Source organism: Carya illinoinensis, chromosome 9, assembly GCF_018687715.1.
Source record: "Carya illinoinensis cultivar Pawnee chromosome 9, C.illinoinensisPawnee_v1, whole genome shotgun sequence".
In the NCBI taxonomy this organism is placed as follows: Eukaryota; Viridiplantae; Streptophyta; class Magnoliopsida; order Fagales; family Juglandaceae; genus Carya; species Carya illinoinensis.
In genome coordinates, this window is record NC_056760.1 from 39284622 (window position 1) to 39311231 (window position 26610).

Genomic DNA, 26610 nt, shown 5'->3' on the forward strand with positions numbered 1-26610 from the left:
CACCCAATCGCCCAGTAACCCAAAGAGATTCCAAACCCTAGCCGCAACACAACCTATAGGGGTGGAATCGTTGGTGGCTGTACATCAGCAGACCCACAGAGAAATGATGCTGTTACAAACTTACATGAGAAATTTCTAGATTCACCCTTTCTTGCTTTCAATTTCCACATGGGTGAGAAACAGAGCCATTTCTTCAAAGCTATTGATAACAAAACGGGAGAAAAGCTTTATCGCTTCACCTGGAGTGAAATGAAAATGTCAAAACCTGGTTTTGAAGATTTGGCCATAACTGCTAGTGGTGCTGGTTCCAGATTGGGTATATCTGATTCTAGCCACTTCACTATGATGCTAACCATGACAGTGGACAAGCCGCAAAATCGCACCCCAAGATCGATTCTCGAGGATCATGGACTGTACCAGACACTCAGCTCCTTATGCTTGTTGGAAGTGCAGGAGCTTGAACACGTTCTTGATTACTTGGAAGATCTGGTGGCAACGACTTCTCTTGCCTGCATCTCGATGAGCGACTGTTGCGAGGACAGATTGATGCCCCGGACGATGGAATTGCAGTGGCGTAAAATATTGAGAGAATATGTGTCGAGGAAAATTGAGAAAATGGAACTCACTCCAGATTACGACCCACAGAGTTTTGAGAATGAGACAAACCTGAGAGGTAAGAAGATTACTGCTCATCTTTTGCTTGATATATTGCCACTAAGGGTTGTTTTAGATCCTTTTGATAGAGGAAGGGAGCCCTTTGATGTGCTGTTGGGTTCTAGTTGTTCAAGGATTCAAAGTGGGTTTGACGTGAGGATTAGGAGGGGGCTAAAAACATTATCGAAGGCAATGTGGCCTGACACTGCAGAAGTAGGAGAAATGGTAATAAAAGAATCTGTTAAGCCACTTCTAGAAGAATACAGATCACCTGGAATTATTTTGCTTAGGTTCAGCAAATTGGCTCTTGGTAATGTGGCACACAACATTGAAGGTATTCGTGCCCAGAGGCTTAGGAAATGTCAAATTCCCACAGATATTGACTTCCGATGGGGTGGTGATCCAAGCATCATGTTAGGAGTGGAAGCTGTTCTTGTTGCTTCAATACCCCTTCAGCTTAAGGATCTTCAAGTTTTCAATATCATTCATGTTATCTTCCAACTTGCCTTGAAAATTGTGAAGGCAAATGATTTGACGAACATGGAAATGAAGGGAAAATCTAATCATTATGTTGCTGTGTATATTCAGCATCTCTTCAAGGTCAAAACAAGGGAAGAGCAGTTGATTAACAGAGCAACATCATTGGTTGGGTCTAGTATTGGAATGGTGGGTATTGGTCGTGGTTCTAGGGTTGGACTTGTGGTAAGTATTAGGAAAATTCTCATTTTTGACCCAGGTGGTGGGATAATTGTGGACAAGGATATCACATTTTGTGGACAATGTGCTTCTATGGGGGATGGTTTGTCACAGTCCACGATCAAAATACATGGACAATGGGCCTTGGGCCAATTTAACTTCATTTACAACTTCCTTTACTTTGATTCTACTTGTTATTTGGACTACAATATAGCTAATGGACCTTGGGCCTTAGTTTTTATTTCCTTGTATGCTTTTAGTATGTTAATCTGGGCCCATGTAAGGGGTCATCTCCTTTATGTATGAGCCAAGGGCTCTAGGGTTCGGCATCCAAAAAATTAATGCAAATTCTATTTTATCTTTTATCATCTTCTTCCTTTTTCAATGGAGGTGCTCCCCTCGAAGTGAGTAATTTCTATGTATTTTTCTTTAAGCAACTTGAGGTGTGTTACAGCAACCAAGTAAAAAATTGTAAAGCAAAATCTGCAATTTCTATCAACAATAGCAAACCTGTCTTGTAAAGGACTTGTTTTTCTTGAAAGCCAAACGATAAAAAGCTAAGTGAAGCCTAGTATTGGAAGAATCAATCTGCCGAGTGTTTGAAAATTGATAGCTGTTACACACTCGAAAGCTCTTTGGTTCACCTAACTCCAATTATGTGGAGAAATACTTCATTCCATTGTCTCAGGGTCACTAGATTTACCAAACTCGAACTAAGCCGAGGCTCATCAACGACAGATCTGTAATCATCAAAGCTTAGAGCTCATCAAAGATCAATCTAAGGCTCATTCATCGGTCAACCAGCTTATGTTACACCAGACCAACTTTGCTATATGCAAGTCAGAAGGCATTGCAACTGCCTGGATTATGTCTGCAGATATTAATAGACGGATACATAATGCAGACATGAGACATCTGTCTCACATGGACCGGAGGTAGAGTGTATGTGAGTTAGGAGAGTTCCACACTTCTTTGAGGTATCAAGAACAAGTACTATGAACTCTTGCTGCAGAACCTGGAAAAAAAGAGAAACTAAAGGGCTCTGCAGGTTCGAGCATCTATAACCAGCACTTTGGAAGAAGACTTTGATATTTCTATCGCCTCAGCCAGTGACAGCCTACTGTTCCTCCATGCAGCCTCAGCCCAAGTCTTCATTTTTTCTCCTTCAGCCTTTCTGTTCTGTTGGACACAGAGTGCTTCTGCATACCCACCTACATACTCAACAAACGATATCAATGCAGAAATCCTACTAAGAGTCATCATAGTAAAGTAAACCACAACAAATAGAGCACGTTGTTGATATTCTACCTAAAGTTGGAAATTAGAGGTTAATTACAACTCTTAATGTTCATAGTTCATACCCCATGCCATAGAGTATGCATTACAAAAAAGCATCATTCACAGCAACCATTACCTCTAGCAAGGGCCACAATATCACGTCTATCTACCTTTGCTTCTCGATCTACCAAAAAGGGGCAACATGTGACATAAAAGACCAAAACAAACAATCATTTAATTTAATATTACTAAAGAGAAGTGAATGAGTTGTTCACTATACCATCAGTCTCCAACTGTGGAGCTTTCAGCAACTCTATTGCCTTTCTGTATAGTCCCTAAAAAGTCATTTAAAACATTGAAGTAAGAAAACATTCCCATAAACAAACTCCAACACGTTAAAAAGAATTAATGCATTGACAAAGTAATGTGCTGGAGAATCTCATGCATATGAATGGGATTGAGTGGACCCTAGGTAAACTACTCTCAGTAATTGATTGTCTCAGCAAAATCATATTTCCTATTCATAATGACACTAACAACTTGTTACAACAATGTGAGCATACATCTTGCAACCCTAATAGAATAACCTATCTGAATTGACCGTTCAATCAACTGCAGAGAGAAATGAGTTGGTAATGCGACGAAGATAAACTATTATATATCCTTGACCCTTCACTTCCAGAATTCATTCATGCATGGCTTCACAATATCCAGTTCTTAAGAGCCCAAGAGCAAATAATAGATATCTTTTTATTGGTAAACAAAATTTTTTTTTATAATTAAAAATATTTTATATATCAAAAGATTTTTAAATTTTTTTTGCAAGGCTCAAGGCCTATAAAAGGAAGGTAAACAAAATTTTATCAATCATAAGAATAGGCAAAAGCCTAAGTATACTAGACATATACAAGAACATTGCCTATGCATGCTAGTTTAAAACAGCGAACAATAAATGTTAAAAATTGGAAGTTTTCCATAATAACTAAATCAGGTGTTGTACAAGTACTGACCTCTTGAATCAAAAGAGAACTTGAACGCTCCTGCATTGCCTTACGCCTAAACATAAGAGCCATGCAGGTTAAGACAGCCCCAACCTTAGGGTGGTGAGAGCCTGTACCACACAAACAAAAGCACAGCACATACTAAGATATCATTGCAGAGACAGGTGCAAATAAAAATTGCAAAGACAATTTGTATATCGCTAAATTAAGTGAGGGCACTTGAGAGAAACTCATTGTCGATGATCTGTGCACTCCTGTAATTAGTCGGCACTTTGTTCTCAAACACCCCTGGGAAAGTACATAAAAAAACAAATGAGGAAAGTCAAACTAACATACCAAAGTGGTCCTCTGCTGTAGACAATGCCCTTGTCAATATCTGTTCTGCGTCGCCAAAGTTTCTAAATATTAAAAAACAAAAAAGTTAGATTCACGTTGCAAGAATATCATACCAAGAAAAAGGGAATCTTGAACCAACCCCATGTGTGCCTCAAGCTGTCCTAAAGCACATGTGGCTGCCAACAATACTTCCGCAGATGACATATTACAAGCTGCTACGGCATTTAAGTCACTAAAATCTTTGTTCTCAGCTACCCCTTGAATAACTTTTAGGTAAATCTCTTTAGCCAAGGAAAGATTCTGAGTGGCATGCAAGAATTCACCATATGATAGAACAACACTACCTATAAATCAAAGCATCAATGCACTGCACCATAATATCTTCCACAGTGACTAATAACATAAACCTCACCAGTACTTCCTATGTTATTTGTAATACTTTATTTTAATGATATTGATGTTTTCCTATATATATATATATAAAAGATAAATTGAGATAATTTTAACTTATAACAAATATATCCTCCGCGTTGGCGTGAAGTAGATTGCAATGTCAAGTTTCGATCGGTGACAGAAGTACCACATGAGTGATATATAAGAATTCAAATCTGCCGAATTAGTAATGTTATGATCTTCTACATCTTAGGTCTTCTCATTCCTTCATCTGACTTATGTTCTTTATATAGCATTCAAACAGAATGACTCTATAAAATTACGTCGATACTTTCACATATTATGATAATTTAGGAGACATCTCTACGGAAATTCTTAGAATTATTACTTCTAACTTTCAATTTGCCTCTTACCAGTAAATAAAATGTGAATAATTTATCTTCCTCTCTTTGAAAAAGGAGCGCTTCTGATTTTATTGGTGCTTGAAACAATTTTATCTTCTCCGTATTACTATATCGCTTTGAGCTAATTTTCAAAACATTCTAGATGATTAATCAGTGTTAAACAATGACTCTTGGCCCTTAAACACCGACCGTACGGAGACGATTTTATAGACCATCTTGTCAATAAATCCAAACAAGATTGTCACCATCGCTTTCAATATATTTGTAAGAAGGAAAAATATAGTTGCAAGTATAGTTGTACACTAATCTGTGCACTAATGTGATGTGATTGGTCAAAAAATAGATTTTATTAAAAACAGTGTTAATTTAAATTTTAAGTATGAATAAATCAGTATTGGTACACAGATTAATGCACAACTGTACTTGTATGTAGCAAAATTCAAGTAAGAATCTCAAGTCTTTATTGTAAAAAAAACATATATATTTATATATAATAGTATTATTTAAAAGTTTTTATACTACAAGTTATCTCGACGAATTTACCTGAATTGTATTTAGTATAAATACTTTTAAATAAAACTACTCAAGATTTAACTAGATAAATTATATATAGAGTAAATTTTTTTAAATAAAATTATTGAAGACCCCAATAAATAAGAGGAGATTTGCATGCACTCACATAACATTATTTAAGATGAATTTAAATGTGTTTAAATATTAAGATAAATTTAAATATATTTATAAAAAATTATAAAAGATTATGAATCCTGCGTATAAAAAGATATTAAGTTAAAAAAAATTATGAGTTTCGCATGTAAAAAAATTTTAAATTAAAATGAATTTAATAATTTAAAATTTAGATATTTAAATATAAAATTTAATTTAAAATTAAATTATTAACCGATCAATCCAAGTTATAAACAGTGTTAACACTGATTATCAAAGAAATGGTTTTAAGGGCACGGATAAACAAGAAGAATGTTGCACGTCACAATGTCATATCATCACAGACCGTAATTTTCGGGTTTCTTTCTATTTACAACGTTAATAATATCTATTACCTAATTTATGTTGGTTAAAACTTAAATGTGGTTTTTCTTAGCTTAAAATAAAAAATAAAAATACTATATTTTCATGCTGACGTGGGACTGCCGTGTGGTTTCAGCATGAGAGTGTCATGCCCGAGACAGCAAAACTCTTTTGTCATTGTGCGAATCCACTAATTATGCCTAAAAACAGATTTAAAAAAAGACATTGAATAAATTAATGTTGGACCATGCCTTCTCGTAACCCGTACTTACAGAGACAACTTGGTCGTCCTTTGAGGAAAAGTTGAAATAAAAGTAGTATCTTTAAAAAAAACCATTGGCAATTCAACTCTGTGGATCTTTCCTTCAAACCCATGGATCCTTAATTTTTAAATAAATCATTTTAAACGAACTGTCTCAATGAGGCATTCATGTTTCCGGTGGAATTGTTTTTTATAAAATAACTTAAAAAAATTAGTATTATTTTTTATAAATATCTACATTTTAAAATCTAGTTATAAAGGGTTTTAAAAATAATTATTTTCGTTAGAAGGGTGTCAATTTGTATTCACGAGTCATGTTAAGTAATATTAAGTGTTAAATTATACGAGTCAATTCAAATCTAATTCGTTTAATAAAATGGATCTGACCCTAAAATATGAACTCGACTCATTTAATTAGAGTGACATGATATAATCTTAATTAATTTTTATTGAGTTAATATGGACACGATATCTCATTTTATATAAATATATTCAACTTACCCATATATTTAATTTAACCTAATTAATATAATTTCATATATAATACAAAGATAACTATATAAATAATTCATAATTACAATTGGATTAATGATAAAATATTTTATTATCAATATCCAAACCTATAATATAAATGAAAACTATTATCTTTATAAAATAAAATTACATATTAACAAAAAAAAGTTTAATAATTTGAGATATAATATAATCAAATACTAATATTAATATCACGATAAAGAAAAATATATAATACTAAATATTTATAAAATTTAAAAATAAAATGTATCCATGTTATACGAATAGATTGGGATTTCTCCAATTAATCCATTTATTAGTTGTGTTTTATTAAGTAAACCAATCTCATTCATCTCGCTCATTTCGTTTCTTAATGATATGAAATTGACCGAACGTGACATATATCTAATATCTAATATGGTCTATTCGTTTGTTTGTAAAGTGTATCTGCGCTACACGGTTCCTTATAATGAAGACATGCCAAAGCTTGCAGTAATGAGATAGATAGCAAGCGATCATTCTGTCTTATCACTGTCGAAAGTTCGTCTTTTTGTTTAATTTTATAATTGGAAAAATATATTTTCTTCTCTCTTTTTTGCCTCCTCTTCTTCTTTCTATTCTTCTTCTTTTTTTTTTTAATCTTTTTAATTTCTATTTTTATGCCAACCCCCAACCAAATGATTCCATTTATTCAAATAAAAGGATAATTATGATGTATATAGATTAGAATTTTTAGATTGAGGATATAATAAATATAATTTTTCTATAAATTATGTTTGTCAGGATTAAGAAAACTTTAAATTAAAGTAACAATTAAGAGCAATATTCTCTCGTAATCATATCAAACTTTTATTTCTACAAATTACTACATCAACTCTGTGGGTCATTCCTTCAAAATCGATGGACCCAGTTATGTTTAGAGAGTGAGATGAGAATTTTTAGTTTTAGATGAAAGTTTAAAATATTATATTTTAATATTATTATTATTTTATAATTTAAAAAAATTAAATTAAGATTTAAAAAAATTGAATTATTTATTATATATTTATATAAAAATTTAAAAAAATTATAATGATAGGATAAAAATTTTGTGTTTAAAATAAGAATTTTAAGTTATCAAACCTTTTAAATAAGTTATTTTAAATGAACTGTCACAAAGAGGCATTCATATTTCCTTGTCACAATATTTATTGTTAATGACTTTGCCTTGGGATCACCCAAATTAATTTGAAATGATTTTATCAATTATTTTATGCGCAATCAAAACTACTGATAATTCCTCAATGCAAATGGTGGGGTTTGTTGTTACACAAAGAAACGTGTAATGTAAAATGATATACACACAATTATAAATGAGAAATATTTTTATAAAATAACTTATAAAAATAATTATTATTTTCTATAAATATCCATATTTTTAAAGATGGTCACATAAAGGGCATTTAAAATGATTGTATGTGTTACAGAAGATGGCAATTTGTATTCACGAGTTGTGTTAAGTAATAAATATTAGATTATACAAGTCAACCTAAATCTAATTCATTTAATAAAAAATGGATCATATCCTAAAACACGAACTTAACTCATTTAGTTAATTGGTGGCACAATACAATCTACTTAACTTGTTTAATAATTAATTTTTATTGGATTAATTTGAACACGATCTGTTTAATCTACTTCAACCTATTTATCTCGTTTTATATATATAGATTGAACTTGTCCATATATTTATTTTTTAATTTAATTAATATAATTTCATATATAATATAAGAATAACTATAATTAATATTCGTTTGTTTGTAAAAGTAACCTGTGCTACACGGTTCCTTATAATGGAAGACATGCCAAGGCTTTCAGTCATGACTCACGAGATAGATGGCGAGTGATCACTCTTATCACTGTAGAACGTTATTCTCAAAGTTCGTCGTTTTGTTTAATTGTATAATTGAAAATATCTCTCTCTCTCTCTAATGCCAAATCAAACCAAACAATTTCATTTATACAAGTAAAAAGGTAATTATGAGCTATATAAATAGAGTAATACTATACATCACATTACTATCTCACTTACATTTCATTATATATGATGTGACGTATTTATCACTATTTGATGATAAATAAATATGCAATAAATAATTATTCAATAATAGTAAATATGTCACATCTTACTTAATAAGATGCAAGTAAGATGATAGTATAGTGTATAGAATTTTTCATATAAATTATACTTGTTGTAAATAAGAGCGATCATTTTCTTATAATCATATCCAACTATTTTTTTTTTTTTTAATTACTACAGCAATTAAGAGTGGCATGTTCATGATTTTTTATTATTTTATTGAGTTCAATATCGTGAGGTGTAGGACATGAGAAAAACAAAAACAAAAACAGATTATTGAGCTGAAAGTTTGGTCAATTATCTTGATCAATGGAAGGAGATAAAGAGAAGCAACGAAATGATGAATGAATGGAATTCAAAAGCCATGATGGCACCACCACTTGAGTCGTGTTTCATGATGGACACGAGCATGGATCGAGTTGATTTCATTCACGGCCATTTCATTAGAGCATATTAACCAGAAATTTGGAGTTTTTGTTCTAAAATCATCATCGATCAGCATTACCGTCATCGTGTTTCTATGTAGTTGACGACATTTTAGTTACGATAATAATACCGGATTAGATGACAAGACGCAATTAACAATAAGATTTGTAGTTTTGCTTTGAATTAGCATAAAATAGGCTTTTCTTTGCATTTTGGGAGAAAAAATTGGACATACATCCACCTCAACGAGACAACGCCATTAACGACTATATATTTGTAAGTAAACATATATACATCCAAAGAACTTCTTTGAAAGAAGAATTGGTCTACGTGATTTTTAAGACTTTTCTAGCACGCACCATGTGCAATGTCTTCTTGATAATTGGGTGCCACTGCCACGTACAAATTCTTAGCCGGAATATTTGACCGGATCCTTTCCATTTCAGGCTATCAGTATTCCTTTATTACTTACATAATTCGAAATAATATTTTCGAAATATTTTTATTATCAAAATATTGAACCCAATATAAGTGGAATTTGAAATTGATAAAATCTAAATTCCCTCCTACTAGAATTTTTTTTATAAAAAAAAAAAAAAAAAAAAAAAAAAAAAAAAAAAAAAAGAAAAAATCCATATTGCCTTTGTCAGCAAAGGATGGCTTGAACAAAATATCTACTTTTGCGCAAATATTGATCTCTGTAAACTCCATGTGAGGCTAAAATCATGAAAATCAACATCGTCGACAACTAAAGATCATGATCTAATTCACCCTCCTTCTAAGGAATTAGGGTTTTGAGAGAAACCAGAGTGCAATAAGGAAGGAAATTATGAAAAACTATAATGAACATTATTTATGAACTTATTTCCTGATCACAATATTTAAGCTAGCCACTTTCTCCTCTGCCGCTGAGAAGAGAGAGAGGAGAAGTAGAGAAAGAAGGAAAACTAGCATCCACCTCTCTTTTCCTCGTGAATGTGTACGAGCTCGATCGATCAACGGACGTAGACGGAAACGAGTGCACAAAATCATCGAAACCCTCTACAAGATTACCCTTGCCTCCATTAACGTAATCACCTGGCGCTTTCAAGTTGTCAGAGATCTCAATCTCTCCTTCCAAATACCTCACCACTTGCCGCATGCTTGGCCGTGCCATTGGCGTGTTGCTTGAACACATGAGCCCCAACTTCAGTACCATCACCACCTCAGCCTCCTCGTACTTTCCATCCAGCTTAGGGTCTATAACTTCAAGGACCTTCCCTTCTATGAATCTGTCCCAGACCCAATCCACCAGAACTAACTCCTCGGGAGTTGCGTTCTGCTCAGTGGGCCTCCGGCCACAGGCAACCTCAAGCAACAGGGCACCGAATGCGAACACATCCGAGCTTGTCGTGGCCTTGCCTGTTCTAGGCAGCTCTGGTGCAAGATACCCTAAAGTTCCCACCACCCGGGTCGTGCTGGGATTCGAGCCGTGCTCGTACAGTCTAGCAAGCCCAAAATCTCCAAGTCTCCCGTTGAGTTCAGTGTCTAGCAACACATTGCTAGCCTTTATATCTCTGTGAATCACGACCTGTTCATAGCCCTCGTGTAAGTACAGAAGCCCAGAAGCGACATCCTTTATGATCTTGAACCTTTGCTCCCAATTGAGAACTGTCATTGGCTCATCGAACAGGAACTTGTCCAAGCTCCCATTGGCCATGAAGTCATACACAAGAAGAAGATCGCCTCGTCTGCGACACCAGCCCAATAACTGAACCAAATTCCGGTGGCGAAGCCGACCGATGCTGGCTATTTCCGCCACGAATTCCCGCAGACCCTGTTTGGAATCGTGCGAGACTCTCTTCACCGCAACTGGGATCTTCGAATTTGGAAGCGTCCCTTTGTAAACTCGACCGAACCCACCTCGACCAAGTAGCTCTCTGTCTCGGAAACGTTTGGTTGCTTTCTTCAGTTCTTGGTAAGAGTAACGATGTGGCCCAAGTTCAAGTTCCCAATCCTCGATTACATCGGCGTTCTTTATCTTCCAGAACAGGTAAAAGGCAACGGAGATGGCGGATAGTAAAAGAACGACAGCTGAAACATAAACCCCTACTAAAAAAGCTGTGTGCTTCTTCTTGGGTCCTGGTAGTGACGGTAGAGAAGAGAGATCAAGGGCTGCTGCTTGCCCGTTGATCTTGAAGCTCCAGCCCAAGATGCTGTGTGAGCTAGCGAGCAAACCCGTCGAAGCAGAGAACCCAACGAACATAAATTCTTGAAAGATCTGCGAAAGATCTACTTTAAGTGACAGGAGTGGCTTACTGGGTTTTGAAGAAAATGGCGAAACCGAAACGTTGAGGACATTTTCAGCTGAATTGTAGTCGATCCAAGCTAGAATAGCACTCCCGCTCTTGAGGTTAAGATCTTGTTTGGTTGAATCGCTAGTGAAATATGCTGCGGCGGCGGAAGCGTTGGATGTTAAGCTATTGATGTCGACGCCAACATGGTTGTCGTTTATGTCTTCGAACTCGAGGTCTTGGACAGTGTCGAATTCAACAGCGAAGAGATGATTAGAGAAATTCCCGATGTCGCTGGCATTAAAGAGACCGAGGTACTGCCGAGGCACAGCATTTGTAAGATTCTTGGAGGTGGCGATTGTGAAAGCGAGGCCATGGCCTCCGAGCTTAGGATACTCGGGGACAATAGCCAAAGCAAACGAGGTGGAGAAAGATAGAACTTTACCATTGCTAGAGTTCTTGAACCGGAACGGCGAGGTAAAGAAGGCGTGGCCCATCAACCGACCGGTGTCGTTGGTTAACTGAAGAATACCGGATTTCAGGATCTTAGCGTTGCCGTCTAAAGTAAGGTTGTCGGTGCCTACATCTTTGAATCCCCGAAAGAAGAGCTCGCTACGCTGGGATGAAACTGGGATTGAAAGGAGCATAAATAGAGAGAAAAATCTAATCATCTTGGCCACTGTTTGGTACGAGATTGATCGAGGCATTCGGAAATAGCATCTAAAAGGGTTGGGTGAGCTCAGAGGAGAAAGTGTAAGCACGGCTCGGAAATCAAATTGGAGGAAATTTCAGACCAGTAAAAGTGGTTGAAGGCAGATTTGAATTTATGACAGCAAAGAGTGATGTGATTTTTCGAACGAGGAACTGAACACGTACAGCAATCAGTCAGTCACATGTAAAAGTTTACGAGAGAGGAGAGAGGGATATATATGAAATAAGCGTAAGGATGATGCTAGAGCCTGAAATCTCTAACACCCATGGAGGAGGAAGAGAGACAGAAAGGCTAGATCTTTTGGATACCACTGTCTTATTCCCTTCAAGCATGCCACTTAAATACTTTTTATTTACATTAAGTTTATTACATTTTTTTTTTTTAATAAAAGGTCTTATAAAATAACATATTAATTATATTTTATGGCACATTAGTTTTTGTTTTTAATGACAAATGCACTGTAGAAACTTAATGTAATTTATCTTAAGGTTATTTGTTTTTTTTTTATAAATTTTGTAAATTCAAGCTTGGTATGATAAGGGTGAAGCCCAGTTAGACTAGTGTGACATCACCGACTGACAAAAGACAAAGACCAGGCGGACCCCTCCCTACAGTCATGAGTCGTGGAAACGCAAGGACAGGGTTAGGTGAAGAGGTGCACGAAGTCAATTTCTTGGTTACTGAGATTATAAATAATAATAAAATATTAAATAATAATAAAGATTAATCTTACTATTATAATATTAGCTAGTAGAATAATCTTACTACCTAATATATTCTAATCTCTCCGTAGCCTCCCAGCCTCTGCCCTTTAAACTTCAAAGCTTTCCACCGTAGTGCACTGTTGGGGGAGTTCCTGCCCGCTTGTGGGTAGATTTAAATGGTAAGATGATAAATTTTTTGGATAAAAATTTAAAATATTATTTTTTAATATTATTATTATTTTAAAATTTAAAAAAATTAATTAAAATTTAAAAAAGTTAAATTATTTATTATATTTTATATATAAATTAAAAAAAATTATAATAACAAGATAAAATAAGATAAAATGAGATAAAAATTTTATATCACATTTCACTTGTCAAATCTACGTTAATATTGTTTTTTGTTACATTTTTAGAGTTGGTTGCTTGTCTTTAGAGCATTGTTAATGGATTATGTATATGTAAATGATAATTTTAATTAATGTAAGATAAATTTAGATCTTGACTATTCCATTTATATAAATTTGACATTGAAATAACTATTTTTTCATTATTTAATAATAAAATAATATAAGATAAATTTAACTTTGATTATTCTATTCATATCAAATCTCTACATTAAATTATTTATTTATTCATTATATAGTAATAAAATAATATTAACCTAAAAAAATATTTAATTTAGGTATTTTTAATTTATTTAATTTTATCATGAATTTAATTTTAATTAAAAATATTTAAATTTTTAATTATTTAATTTATTTAGCTCATGAATTAAAACGGATGCAAGACAGAATGATATTTTCTATGTGCAAGACAAAATGATATATTGTATTGAGTTTGGGTGCATGACAGAAGAAAGAGGGAGAGTTACATAAATTAATAAAATAAAGATTTGATCTTTGTACTGTATATATCAAATTTGATCATTTCTTTCCAATTACTATAGCTAAAAGCTACTAAATTTATTTTTGCCTAATTCAATATAGGCGGTTTTGATATCTAATATCTAAAAAGTGGCTTTAACTATACATTTGCATATTTCGATAAGGATGCTTTTATATGATGATTTTTTATGTTGATGTGTTGCCCTCCAACCACCAGAACCTACATGTAAATCATGCGTCTTCCTCTTGCCATCCTCTTTTCAACACGACTGTTCGCACCACCATGCAATGTGTGTGTGAACCATATGTGCTAACATTGGCGTCTTTGGATCTCATAGATCAATTCATCCTCCAAAAAAATCACGTGACCAATCTCATGATCCCTCATCATGCGCATATCCAACTTCTTCCCTTCCATGTTGCCTCCACAACCACACTTTTACTATCTATTATAAGAATTGAAAGTAAAACAATGAAGAAATAATAGAGAAGTAGAAAAATGAAAAATTTGTATTAATTTGTGAATGAATTTACACGTATTTAATTTCTACTCTATTTAAATACAAGCACAGGAGAGCACAATCCAAAATTACAGCAGCTAATTGGGAATAAACTTAAGAGTATATTGTTAACCAAAATCACGCTAGTTGATTGATCCTTTTCCTTAATGAGCTGGTGCAAATCCCCTTATTATCGTTCACCTTCCTTAACATCTATCACCCATTAGTATGTGCGGCACATGTGCCAACTTCAAACACATGTCCACCACATGATGCCGAATTTCCTTCCCCAGAACAATTACTCATCTCCACATAGCCCACCAAACCCCCACCTCCCCCAAACCCCAAATAGATTTTGGATATTTTTGTTGTTCTATGTGTTTATTATATGCTTATTTGTTTGTGTATTTCTTGGATGTCTTAACTATCAAGCATGCACTCCATCTCCAATATTTTAGCCCTCACATCCACCATCCTTTCCAATGTGGTTGTCCATGCCGCCACTTCCTCCAACTAGCTTGTTTGTACTTCCAGAAACTCCAAGTCTCACTCATTGTTTTATTTTTTGTGTAAGATTGAATGTTTTTTTTTTTTTTTTTTTTGCCTATGATAATCAAAACAAACTATTTCAGTGCTAATTAGCCTGATTTCATTGTTGTAGTTTCTTCTTCAACCAAAAAAACCTATTCAAGATGGACTTTTTTCTCAACGACAAAAAAAGAAATATGGAATCGAAATTATTAAGTTTCGTTTTTCCTTTCCTTTTCTATCTTATGCATTGTAAAATTTGTTTTGGGCTATCAGGGTCTATCAACCCCTCCTTTTGTTTTTTGTTTTAATCAAACTTACAATCTTGAGTTATAAAAGAGAATACAAGAGTAGAGGGAAGGGGACCTTGACAAAAGCCCATTCATAGAAATTGCAATGCATACAATAGAAAATAAATTAAAAAGGTCAATGTAACAAATAAAGTGGTTCCAAACCCATAGGACTTGCAATAGTGGTTTTAAAATCCAAATGTTAGATTTGTAGAATGCATTTGTGATCTACATCTGTGAAAGCATCACTGCAACCATCTAATCCAGAGTTGTTGACGAATGTGTTCACATAATTTTTCCCTAGATTCTCATTTAGGGAAAGAAGTTACATTGTTTGATAGTCAGAATCGAACCCTGCAAGTTGTCGGCGGTCTTTCGAAGGTAAAGGTGGCGGAGCCAATACCTATACCAAAAATGCCAATGTAGGTAGAGCCTGGGGATTGAGGTCGAAAGGATCCAAAGGTAGGGACAGTATACTTGTGCCACACATGTGGTGATAGGAGGTCGAAAAATGGGTGGCGCTTTGGAAAGCCGCACGACTTTGGGGCGCATGCGTATCAAGCAATAGTCGTTGAGTGGCTCCTTCAATGGGGGTTTGAAAATTGGTAGGTAGCGAACACAGTGGCAGGGCATGTGTGGAATTTTGTTGGCCTAAAATTGACAAATCAAACATGTCTAATCTAGTGGAAAAAGAAAAGTAAAAGAAAAAAGAAAAAGGAAAATTGGCAATAAGCAGGAGAAGCAAACTGGAAAACAAAACTAATTTGTAGCTGAGGAGGAGGAAAGGGAGGAGTGACTCCCCTCTGATGAGAGCTTACGGTGTGGGTCAAGATTTTAGAAGGTCAGAGAGATAGGGTTTAGATTAATCCCTTTTTGTTATCATATAATATATATAAATATAAATATATTATATATATATATATATATAACAAAAAATCCTCTTGGTTTGTTTTAAATGTACCAATCCCTTGTTTTACTTATTTTTTAAAATAATACCAATTTACAAGCTCCTCTATTTGTTTCTTCAAAATTGTAAAATAGCAATGGAGAATCTCAATAAATTCATTTATAGGTACAACAACATATTACAAGAAAAAAAAAAACATTTCTTGAGAAATTGAGTCAAATAAATGATTTGATCCAGTAAGTTCATTTCACTGATAAAAAAAACTTTTTTTATGACAAGTATGTAAGCTCTGGTTGTTAAGAAAATGAGGAAGATAAATAGATAATGAAAATTGATTTGATGTGCTCTTGTACCGTTATGCAAGCATGAGCTTTAGCAGTGGCAATTTATATTTTTGAGTTGTGTTCATGTCGTGAGAAATTATGAATATTCAACTATGGAGGTTAATCAGAACATGACTCGTTAAGCTAATTAAGTTAGGACTTCAAATCATAATACAATTCATTTAAATAACAGATGACATGACACACCTTGTTTAATAATAAATTAGAAATGAATTAACATAATACGATCTATTTCAACTTGGGGAACTATAATACGACACTTATGGAGGTTAGATATGTGGAGCTAGGGCGATATGAGAGACATGCATCAATCTAAATGTGACATTACCAGTTGAATTAGAGGAATAGTGACTTTGGAATGTTGGCACATGTGAGTTGTTGGTAGCCAAAAAGTAATAGCTACGGAAGGCATTATAATGTACTGTGGGCTACTAAAGACACAAAAAAATCTCACAATTTGATGCGACACATTGGTCAATTGCCATTTCAGGTTTTTTTTTTTATAATTTCCATCCTCCCTTTCACCCCTTCCTTCCTCCCTTTCCCATACCCTTGAGAACCCCATCCATGCAGCCTAGCATTAGCATAGCCCAACCATCTTCCTTGCCCCTCACGGCAAGTAATCTTCTCTCTCTCTCTCTCTCTCTCACACACACACACACACACGGCAAAGTTGGGATGTTGGTATTGTCACCCTACTACGTCATCGCCCCTCACCTACAAGTACACCTCTCCCACTCTCTCTCTAGACTTTTCTCTCTTTCTTTGGGCTCTACAAATGGGTGGGGTTAAGGAAAACGGGCTGGGGAAGTGAAGGAAGGGAAAAAAAATACACTAGAGACATGTGGTTAGGGATGCTACGCCATGGTGTCGGTGGGTACCCTCTTCTCTCACCCTACCTACCAATTGCGAAAAAATCCATAAATCCAAAACTATAACTAGAAAACAACATAAAAAAACTTAAAACCAACCGAAAACAACAATAAATAAAAAATCTCATCCTAAAATCTATAGATCCATCATATAGAAATTACAAACAAAGATAATAAAAATAAATAAATAAATAAACTTAAAAAATCGCAATTGCTTTGGCAAGACTACAACGTGGCCATGGGCTTGAGCAAAGAACCACGACTAGGAATGGTCGTGGGTCTCTTCACAAAACCCACGACCATTCATGTCCTCGGACCCATGGCCACACTGTGGCCCATGGCTCATAGGTGTTTACACCGTGTCTCACAATCACGACTCACAAGTTTCAGCCTTCAAGAAGAAAAAGTGGAGAAGGTGAGAAGAAAAGGAGATGACACTCAGAGAGAATGGTGGAGAGAGAGAGAGAGAGGAGTATTCTAGATTTAGGGTTTCAGTTGCTTTACATGGGTATTTAGCCTAAACTTCAAAACAATGTTGTTTATTGAAAATCGACATTATTAATGACAATAGTTCTATTAATATATATATATATATATATATATATATATATATATATATATAAATATATATAGTTGCGACTAACGATGGCTAAAGTGGGAAGGCTTGGGCCAGACTAGGGGTCCTGTCCCCAGTAAGTGTTTTGGTGTAGGCGGGGGCTCACACCTTATCATTTGATGGCCTGGGGTGCCTAGCTGACCAAACTAGAGGCCAGTGGCAAGGCTACCACCACCCATCCCTATAAGCAAATTTGGGGATGAAAAATAAATGAAATTGAGCGTTTAATTGAAAATAGCTTCGCAACGCCTAGAGCGGGAAGAAACATAGATTCCCTTGCTTGCTTTGTTTAGCTCCTTGTAAAAAATCTATGCGGACCAACATCATGCTCCCAAGCTTCTATCGTGTTAGACCTCTTGATTTTCTTAAATATGTACAAGGCCAAAGCTATCCCCAAAATCACAGCCAAGGCACCTGAAACTGAGATAGTAATTATTATTTTTGTGTGATTCTTTTTTGTCTGAGGAAACGTGGGAAGCTTAGGGAGTTTATCCAAATAGAGACTTTTAAAGTAATGTTGAGAAGTGTTGAGGTATGTTGTGAATAATAGTGAAAAAGTAAGTGAAAAGTAATAATAGAATAGTGAATAATAGTAAAAAGTAGTTGAAAAATAATAATAAAATAATGAATAGTAGTAGAGTATATTGAGAAGTGTTGAGATACTCTTGGTACCCAAACACAACCTTAGCCTCTTCATTCACATTGAAGCTCCAACCCAAAATATAAGGCTAGCTAGTGAATGAACCAATTGAAGCAGAAAAACCGACATACATAGATTCTTGAAGAATTTTTTAGGTTAATTTTTTTATGGATAGAAGTATAGGTGGGTTTAGCAGACTCAAACCTTTACATCTAGGTTGATTTATTTGTGAATTGGGTTTCCACTGTAATCAATTGTAGCAAAAGCGAACGAGGTGGAGAAGGAAGTTACTTGGTTACTAGAGTTCTTGAATTGGATTGGATAAGAGTAAAACACATGGCTTACAGCTTAGAGTGAGTCGTTTCTCTCAGTTGCAACAATGCCATGTATGCTCACGTTGTTGCTTGCAGCATTGAACCCATCGCTAAACTCTCTCAACAAGGGTCCACCATTGTTTAAATCAAGCTTTACTGGGCAAAGAAGTAGAAAGAAACCAAGAGAGAGATTAATTTTTCTACCATGTGTGAGGGAAAGAGAATTGAGTTTTGTGAAGCAGAGGAAGTAGAGGGTATTAAATTGATGGAAAACTCTATAGGAGATTGGCCAATCTGCAGTGGAGGGAAGAACATGGAGTAATATGCAGTGATCCAATAGAGGTTCTTCTTCTGCTTGGATGAAAATGGCTAAGGCTTTCTTCTTCCCTTCATTATACTGTTATGTTCTTTAAAAAATAGAAAAAACTATATTTATCATCTTTTGGTGCGCATTCAGTACGCAAAATTGCTTGTACCCCATAATTGTAGTTTGGAGAAATGATGGAGGCAAACGGGAGGGGGAACCGCCGGGGAATTGCATCCCCCATGGCATAATGAAAAGATACTTCCCCCCCCCCCCCCCCCCCCCCCGGCCCAAAAAAGCCCTTCGTTCCCCTTCATTTTTTCATTTCCAGACTCTTCCTATTTCCCATTGTCATCTTCCATTTTAGAGCTCCTTTGTTTTCCTTAGTCTTCCTCACCACGTGAATCTTCCCATTCTCACAAAAGCCCCACCCTCCCAAGAAGACGACATACTTTGAGACAATCCATGAAGCCAAAATCTTAACCTCGGTTCTCTTGGGTTGAAATGGTCTCTGAAAGAAAATCTAAAAGGAAAAAATTGGTGTCGTGCCTAGTATGGTATAGCATTTCTTGTATTTCTGGTGTCTAATTTGGTTTTGGCTTTGTTTGCATCTATGATCCTTCTTGATTCTCATATTCTAAATACTCGTACTCTGGAAAACAAGAAGAATGGTCTTTAGCATTTGAAGGAGTTCCGCGAAGAAAAATGAAGAGAGCTCGGAATAGTGTCCTCAATATTTTCAGCCAAATCTTGGCATTATACTGCACATATATATTCCAATCCTCATAACACAGATACTATCTCAACGATTCCCTTCTAGAAAGTTTGTATTGAAGCATTTTCTAATGGAATGCTTTGTTACTCACAGACGTAGACGATTTTTGAATTAAAGGACTTTGTCAAAAAGCTAAACCCATTGCCAGAAATGACTACAAGTATTTCCCTTTTTTTAAGGAAAAAAATTGATACCTAGTAATGGCATTTTTTTTCCTCAAATGAAATGCTCTATTGGAAATGGATTTGGTCATTTCCTTCTGCGATGGTCTTCTTTGTTTCCATCGAAATGCTCTATATTCGAAATTGTTTTGGGCATTTTTCTCTTAAAGCCTTCATGAAATTATTGAGTTGATATGTAACTTTGTGGTGGCCTTTTTACAGGTTCTTTTTTATTCTTTCTATAATATATTATATATAATGAAATTAGCTCTACTACAGATACCCGTCGTTGGGTACCTTTTGAGGAATCGCTGATGTGGCATTATACCACCGAGCCTTATCTTTAACTTAGACTTCAGTATATGACAACAACAAGCCTTTCACTTTTTTTTTTAATATTTTTTTATTTCACTTTCTCACTCTCTCCCTACTCTGCACACCCCACCACAAAGCCACTAACACAAAGCGTAGCAACAATATGAAGCTGTGATTAAGTGTTAAATCGAACAACAACACTAGTTAGAATCTTCGTCCATCTGCCTGTAAGAGAAATAATAAAGAGCATGAGATCATAGAAGACGAACCAGAAGAACAAGGCAAGCCGTAAGGTTCTAGTATTGAAGTGATTGCTGGGTAAGTCCGTCAAAGTATTCAAGCTACTACAGAATTGTGGACAGAGAGATCATGAAATTACAAGAAGCTTTGTTATCCATTCAAGTTGAAAAAAGAAGTTAGAAACCCATAAAGTACATCTAAAAGCAAATAGCATGAAACTAGATGAGAAGAAGCAAATGAGAAAAAGATTAGAAAGATATGAGATTTCAGATGCGAATAAGAAGAAGATGAGAGGTACTTGCATTGAACGTTTTGTCATTGTGGTTCTCTGTGGAAAGCTTGCACCTAGGAACTGCCGAATCTCATTTGGGCCATTAGAGAATGTTTAACCTAGCTATGTAACAATGAAATGTCGTGTTTCATTATTACACGTGAATGTACCGTATACGCTGGGGTTTCCCAACCCTATATACAAATAGAGTTTTTCTAATAAAATTGTTTCATTATTCCATAGGGGACACGATTCTCCTGCAATTTTCCTTCCTGGTTGCTCCAGCATTTCTACTTTTAAATTAAATATTAACTTGGTAATCATTAAAATTAAAATTATTTTGGCCGTCATACTTGACTTCGGTCTCCAAGTGCTGAGTGGTCTCTCTCATTATTTATTAGCGGTAGTTGAACACCAATCCTGATTTATTTTTGCCACTTCAACCTTAGAAAGGATTTAATGTCGATGAACAAACACGTTCTACTGCATAATATATTAAATACGATGCTGACGTGGCTCGACAGACTCAGATTACCGCTACTTGTAATATTAAATAAAGTAATTTGATATAAGAAGATAATTTAATTCTTTTGTATAAAGTAGATTTGATGTATATTAATTTATAAATATATTTTTATAGACTAATACTTCTTTTTATTATTCAGCAATTTTTTTCTTATCAATGAATATAGTAATCTTGAAATTTCAACATCATGGACAAGTCTAGAACGATCAGCCACTTTCTATTTTGACTGATCATTTGGTTTGAAGATGACCAAAGACAAAAAAGAAACTTCTTCAACCCTAATTTCTCCAATTTTTGAGTCACTTGGTTTGTTAGATGATTGAAGATAAGGGATTGAAACTTCAAACCCACTTTCTCCAATTTCTGCTATGCACTCCGAATTTTTTTTTAGTCATTTGGGTTTGAAAGATGATTGTTTGAAGAAGATAAGGGACTGAAACTTCAATCCCCACTTGCCCAACTCTCACCACATTTATGGACTAAAGTAGGACGTGACTTGAATGGGGATACAAAAACTTAAGGTTATGTTAACATAATTTACTTTATAATATACAAGCATGTGCTTGGAAATATATTTAAGCCATACGTATTAAACAGATCAGAAGACGAATATGTTGAATCAACCCAAGTATGAAGGGCTGCACATGTGCACCGTTTCTTCCTTTGTTGTATTAGGCACCGTAATTCTGCAGCAAATGTGGATCAAGAGAGCTCTTGATCAAGCTGCACCGAAATACACCTCCCTCTTGGTCAAGAAACGTGGGAGCTTTGTCCCCCATAATTTCTCCTATAAAAGGAGATGAATTCTGAAGAGAAACCCATCCTCACTGCGGTGAGAGATCAAGGGCAGTGGGTGAGGAAAGGAAGAGGGACGTGAGAGAGAGAAATAGAATTTTGTAGATTTTCTGAAAATCTTGTACAAATTCTATAAAAGAGGCTCCAGTGGACGTAAGCAATTTGCTGAACCACTTTAAAATTGTTTTGTGTGATTTTCGGACAGGTTAGAGGCTCAACAAGTGGTATCAGAGCTCTGGTTCGATCTGCTGAACAACTATTTGGATCATTCCGGACTCATCCGTACGGTAGGAATGTCGAGATTCGCCATCAGTAATGTCGATCTGAACTGTCGATGTGTTGCAGATCATTTTGGGCTAGATCTACGCCGGTTGGAGTTCAATTGTGATGATCAAATAGTGTTGACAAACTATTTGGATCATTCCGAACTCATCTGTACGGTGGGAATGTGGAGATTCGCCATCGGTACTGTCGATCTGAACTGTCGATGTGTTGCAGATCATTTTGGGCTAGATCTACGCCGGTTGGAGTTCAATTGCGATGATCAAATAGTGGTGGCAAACTATTTGGATCATTCCGGACTCATCTGTACGGTGGGAATGTTGAGATTCGCCATCGGTACAGTCGATCTGAACTGTCGAGGTGTTGCAGATCATTTTGGGCTTGATCATAGCCAGTTGGAGTTCCATCGCGATGATCAAATAGTGGTGGCAAACTATTTGGATCATTCCGGACTCATCCGTACGGTGGGAATGTGAAGATTCGCCATCGGTACTGTCGATCTGAACTGTCGAGGTGTTGCAGATCATTTGTGGGCTTGATCGTAGCCAGTTGGAGTTCCATCGCGATGATCAAATAGTGGTGGCAAACTATTTGGATCATTCCGGACTCATCGGTACGATGGAAATGTTGAGATTCGCCATCAGTACATTTGATCTGAACCGTCCACGTGTTGCAGATCAGTTGTGGGCTTGATCGTAGCCAGTTGGAGTCATGATGGACTCATTGGTTTTGGGCTTAATTAAAGCCAGTTACAAATAACAAAGTGCAGATGAAGCTTTGATGTGGTAGTGTGGATACGTACAGTCTAAGGAGGTTCTGTCTAGGAGATTGGAAATTTTAAGTGTGTCCATTGTGACCCTCCAATCTTTCCTGGGAACTGACTTAGTGAGGTACTATTCATTTCTACGGTAAATTCATTAAAGCAATGTCAGGAAGTAAGGTTTCAAATCTTGTCAGATTTGAGGTGGAGAAACGGTTCAATTTCAGATAAGGCAGAAGGTACTATTGTTGCCCAATAGCATTTGGTGTTGTGGTCAAAAGGTTGGGAGGTCATGAGAATGGCTATGAGTAATTCTGCAAAGAAGTCAAAATTGAAGTTTCTCAATGTAAGAGATCTTATCCTGGATGAGGAAGTGCGCAGAAGAGATTCTGGCAAGATTTCGAGTTGTTGGTCCTGAATGTTGATTGTAAGGACAGAGGCAAGTCAAGATCTGACAACAGATGACTCGCTAGAAATTGTGGCAAGTCAGGCCACAAGAGACTGCTAAAATCAGGAGAAAATTGAGAATGATGCTGTGAATATGGTGACTGAAGAAATACATGGCGTTGCATTTCTTGCAGTGCACAATGCTGTTAAAGACAGCCTGAAGGCAGCAGTCATTCAGTAGTGTTTTCTCAAAGGCGTTGAAGGGCAAATCAATCCCTGAAGTCAACAGTGATACTAGCGACTGGTGAAACGGCTAGTACAAGGAGCAGTTTCGGCAAGTGGCTCCAAGTCAGTAAATGGAGATACTGGTATTGATGCTAATGTTGTGTCTCTCTCCATGAAAAAAGAGACATGTATATCCTCATGGCATGAGTTGCCATGATAGAGGATGTGTTAATGTTAGCAGATCCACAAGTTTACACACAGGCATTGGTTTGGCATTAATGCAGGGTGTGTGGTGGAAATTCATGTCGATGGCTGATGAACTTCCAGGAGAGCCAAACGTGAAAGTTACACCATAGTTTTCAGCAAGATTATTTTCGACATGGGCCGAAGTGAAATGCTTGGAATTAGTTTATTCTGAGTGGATATGCTTTTATGGTGAAGCATGATAGCGGGAGCTATGAAGATCTTCATTGAGGTGGAGCTTGGCTGTGGGACCAGTCAAAGTCACAAGGTGGAGATTGTTGCTCTTGTTGCCAATAGCATTTGGTGTTGGAAGGTCACGAAGGATTAATTGGTCTTGGCTCGGGTTAATTGTCGTGTGAATTAGAGAAAGTAAAAGGAACCCAGTTTTACTTTTCTAAAGAAATCTCCCTAGACCACGACATGAAGTACAGGTGTGAGAGATGGGAACAAAACGTCAGATGTTCCAGGGATATCTACACCTAAAGAATTGCCAAGACGATCAGACCTCCATGGTGGTTACTACCTTAAAATGTATCCTGCTGAATGAAGGTAGTGAACTACGGTATGAAGAAAAATCTTGCAAGAAAGGAGATTATGCAAGTCGGAGACTGCACACAAGATGGACACATGCGACTGAAGATAGCAGCAGGATGAAGGGTCAGTCACCCAGATCAGAGATGAGACCTCAGCAACAGGTTCTCTGATATGTGTCAAGGTCTGTGCGAGACCATTGATTCCCAGTGCAGTGGGAGATGTGTTGCCCTATGTAGATGTGTTGATTAAGGGCATTGTACGTGATGAACTAAAGTTATGCATCACTTTAGTTAGTCTTCTAAGTTGAAGACATGAGCTGTAAAATTGTATAAGGGATCATGCTGGAGATAGAACTCGGCATGTTGAGAACCAGTCTCCAAGTTGGAGATTGGTGTGATTGTAGGATTATGGAGCCTGGTTTGAAAGCTGTAAAGGCACCAAGCAGATTATTTGCTCGGATGTGGCTAGAGCGAAGCAGATTGTTCGCTCGGATGAGCCTAGAGCGAAGCTCAGTTTGCTCAAGGTGTACATGAGTGCGGACTCATGGACTCAAGCAAAAGAAGAATCCTAGAAAGTTGAGATTGTGCAATTGAGCACTGGTAAATCTCCTCTGAAGAAAATCCCTTGCAAGCTCCGTGGATGTAGACTATGCTGATGCATTTGAAGATGCATTTGGAGAGGCATCTGGATATCCATTTGAAGACGTACCTGAAGATGCATGTGATAGCGGATCTCTCATGGCTGACAAGCATTCAAAGAAAGAGGTGAATTCATTTGAAGAATGAATCAGTTTACAAGCAGCCTGGTATGGCATACTTGGGTGGAGGGGGTGATTGTTGAATCAACCCAAGTATGAAGGGCTGCACATGTGCACCGTTTCTTCCTTTGTTGTATTAGGCACCGTAATTCTGCAGCAAATGTGGATCAAGAGAGCTCTTGATCAAGCTGCACCGAAATACACCTCCCTCTTGGTCAAGAAACGTGGGAGCTTTGTCCCCCATAATTTCTCCTATAAAAGGAGATGAATTCTGAAGAGAAACCCATCCTCACTGCGGTGAGAGATCAAGGGCAGTGGGTGAGGAAAGGAAGAGGGACGTGAGAGAGAGAAATAGAATTTTGTAAATTTTCTGAAAATCTTGTACAAATTCTATAAAAGAGGCTCCAGTGGACGTAAGCAATTTGCTGAACCACTTTAAAATTGTTTTGTGTGATTTTCGGACAGGTTAGAGGCTCAACAGAATAAACGACTGGCGTTTGAACAGTGTTGGTGCTTTTGTTTATTTATTTATTTATTTCTTTTCTTTCTTTATAGTTCCTTTAATTTTCTTTGGTACCTTTATCCTGAAAGTCTGTCTCTTCTTCAGCTTCACCTGGCTAGAGGCATCTCTAATGCGTTGTTGACTGGAAAAAATGCAACTTTTCCAAGAGTAAACTGCGTTGTTGACAGTTCATGTTGCAGAGAGGCTTATGACTAACTTGAAGACTGAGATGATAAGATCAGAATTTTGTAAATAATAATAAATTAATTTGAATTAAGTCCGATTTGGATAATCATACGAGACACAAATTAGCTTATCTGGGTCGTATGGCTTGCTTGACCTGGCTATCCAAACGGCAACAAGTGAATTTTTATTTCATTTCTACACTTTCAACAACCATTGAGAGTTTTCAGATTAAAACTAAAATAAACAGTAAAAAGTAAAGAAAACAATGTAAAGTCTTTGTCGTCTTCAATGATTCCTGCAGTCGTTTTTATTTCCCTTTCCATTTTATCCCTCCTTTCTCACTATCTTCTTGTTTACGGTCTTTGTTTATATATTTTTTAATTAATAATAAATATTACTTTCTATTAATATCTTCATAATTATTATTGAATAATTATTAAAATATTTTTAATTATTGTTGGGACACATCAATTTATTAAATCTTAAAAATCAAAACTATTTAATCTCATCTTATCTCAGTATTCAAATACATATTTTTTACAGATTATTTTATCTTAACTCAAAAATCTCATTACTATTTAAAATATCTCATTTCAACTTAACTGCATAATCAAACGAGACACATTTTATGAGATTTTGAAAAATGAAA

General features: G+C 35.9%; 2 protein-coding genes across 4 annotated transcripts; both read right to left on the reverse strand.

The window, feature by feature from the left end:
• Positions 1-1989: 1989 nt before the first annotated feature.
• Positions 1990-4346, reverse strand: LOC122277347. Of its 2 annotated transcripts, none has more exons than XM_043087311.1 (6): positions 4105-4346; positions 3966-4027; positions 3639-3739; positions 2909-2963; positions 2765-2812; positions 1990-2561 (listed from the first exon to the last, which is right to left on the reverse strand). In XM_043087311.1, exons 1-6 carry the CDS (start codon positions 4167-4169, stop codon positions 2383-2385), a joined length of 510 nt encoding a protein of 169 aa, XP_042943245.1. In that variant the 5' UTR covers positions 4170-4346; the 3' UTR covers positions 1990-2382. The 2 variants fall into 2 exon arrangements, with proteins under 2 accessions (XP_042943245.1, XP_042943244.1); XM_043087310.1 differs by having other exon boundaries at positions 2765-2830.
• A 5456-nt stretch (positions 4347-9802) lies between these two features.
• LOC122276494 (L-type lectin-domain containing receptor kinase S.4-like) lies at positions 9803-12414 on the reverse strand. 2 transcript variants are annotated; one of them, XM_043086270.1, is made up of 2 exons: positions 11830-11973; positions 9803-11701 (listed from the first exon to the last, which is right to left on the reverse strand). In XM_043086270.1, the coding sequence occupies exons 1-2, from the start codon at positions 11830-11832 to the stop codon at positions 9998-10000; spliced, it is 1707 nt and encodes a 568-aa protein (XP_042942204.1). In that variant the 5' UTR covers positions 11833-11973; the 3' UTR covers positions 9803-9997. The 2 variants fall into 2 exon arrangements, with proteins under 2 accessions (XP_042942204.1, XP_042942203.1); XM_043086269.1 differs by having other exon boundaries at positions 9803-12414.
• Positions 12415-26610: the final 14196 nt, after the last annotated feature.

Coding starts and splice junctions, on each gene's coding strand:
- LOC122277347 (XM_043087310.1), bottom strand. CDS start 4,169: ATGTCATCTGCGGAAGTATTGTTGGCAGCCACATGTGCTTTAGGACAG. Junction 4,028..4,104: donor CAGCTTGAGGCACACATGGG/GTTGGTTCAAGA, acceptor TTTAATATTTAG/AAACTTTGGCGACGCAGAAC. Junction 2,562..2,764: donor TATTGTGGCCCTTGCTAGAG/GTAATGGTTGCT, acceptor TTGAGTATGTAG/GTGGGTATGCAGAAGCACTC.
- LOC122276494 (XM_043086269.1), bottom strand. CDS start 12,091: ATGCCTCGATCAATCTCGTACCAAACAGTGGCCAAGATGATTAGATTT.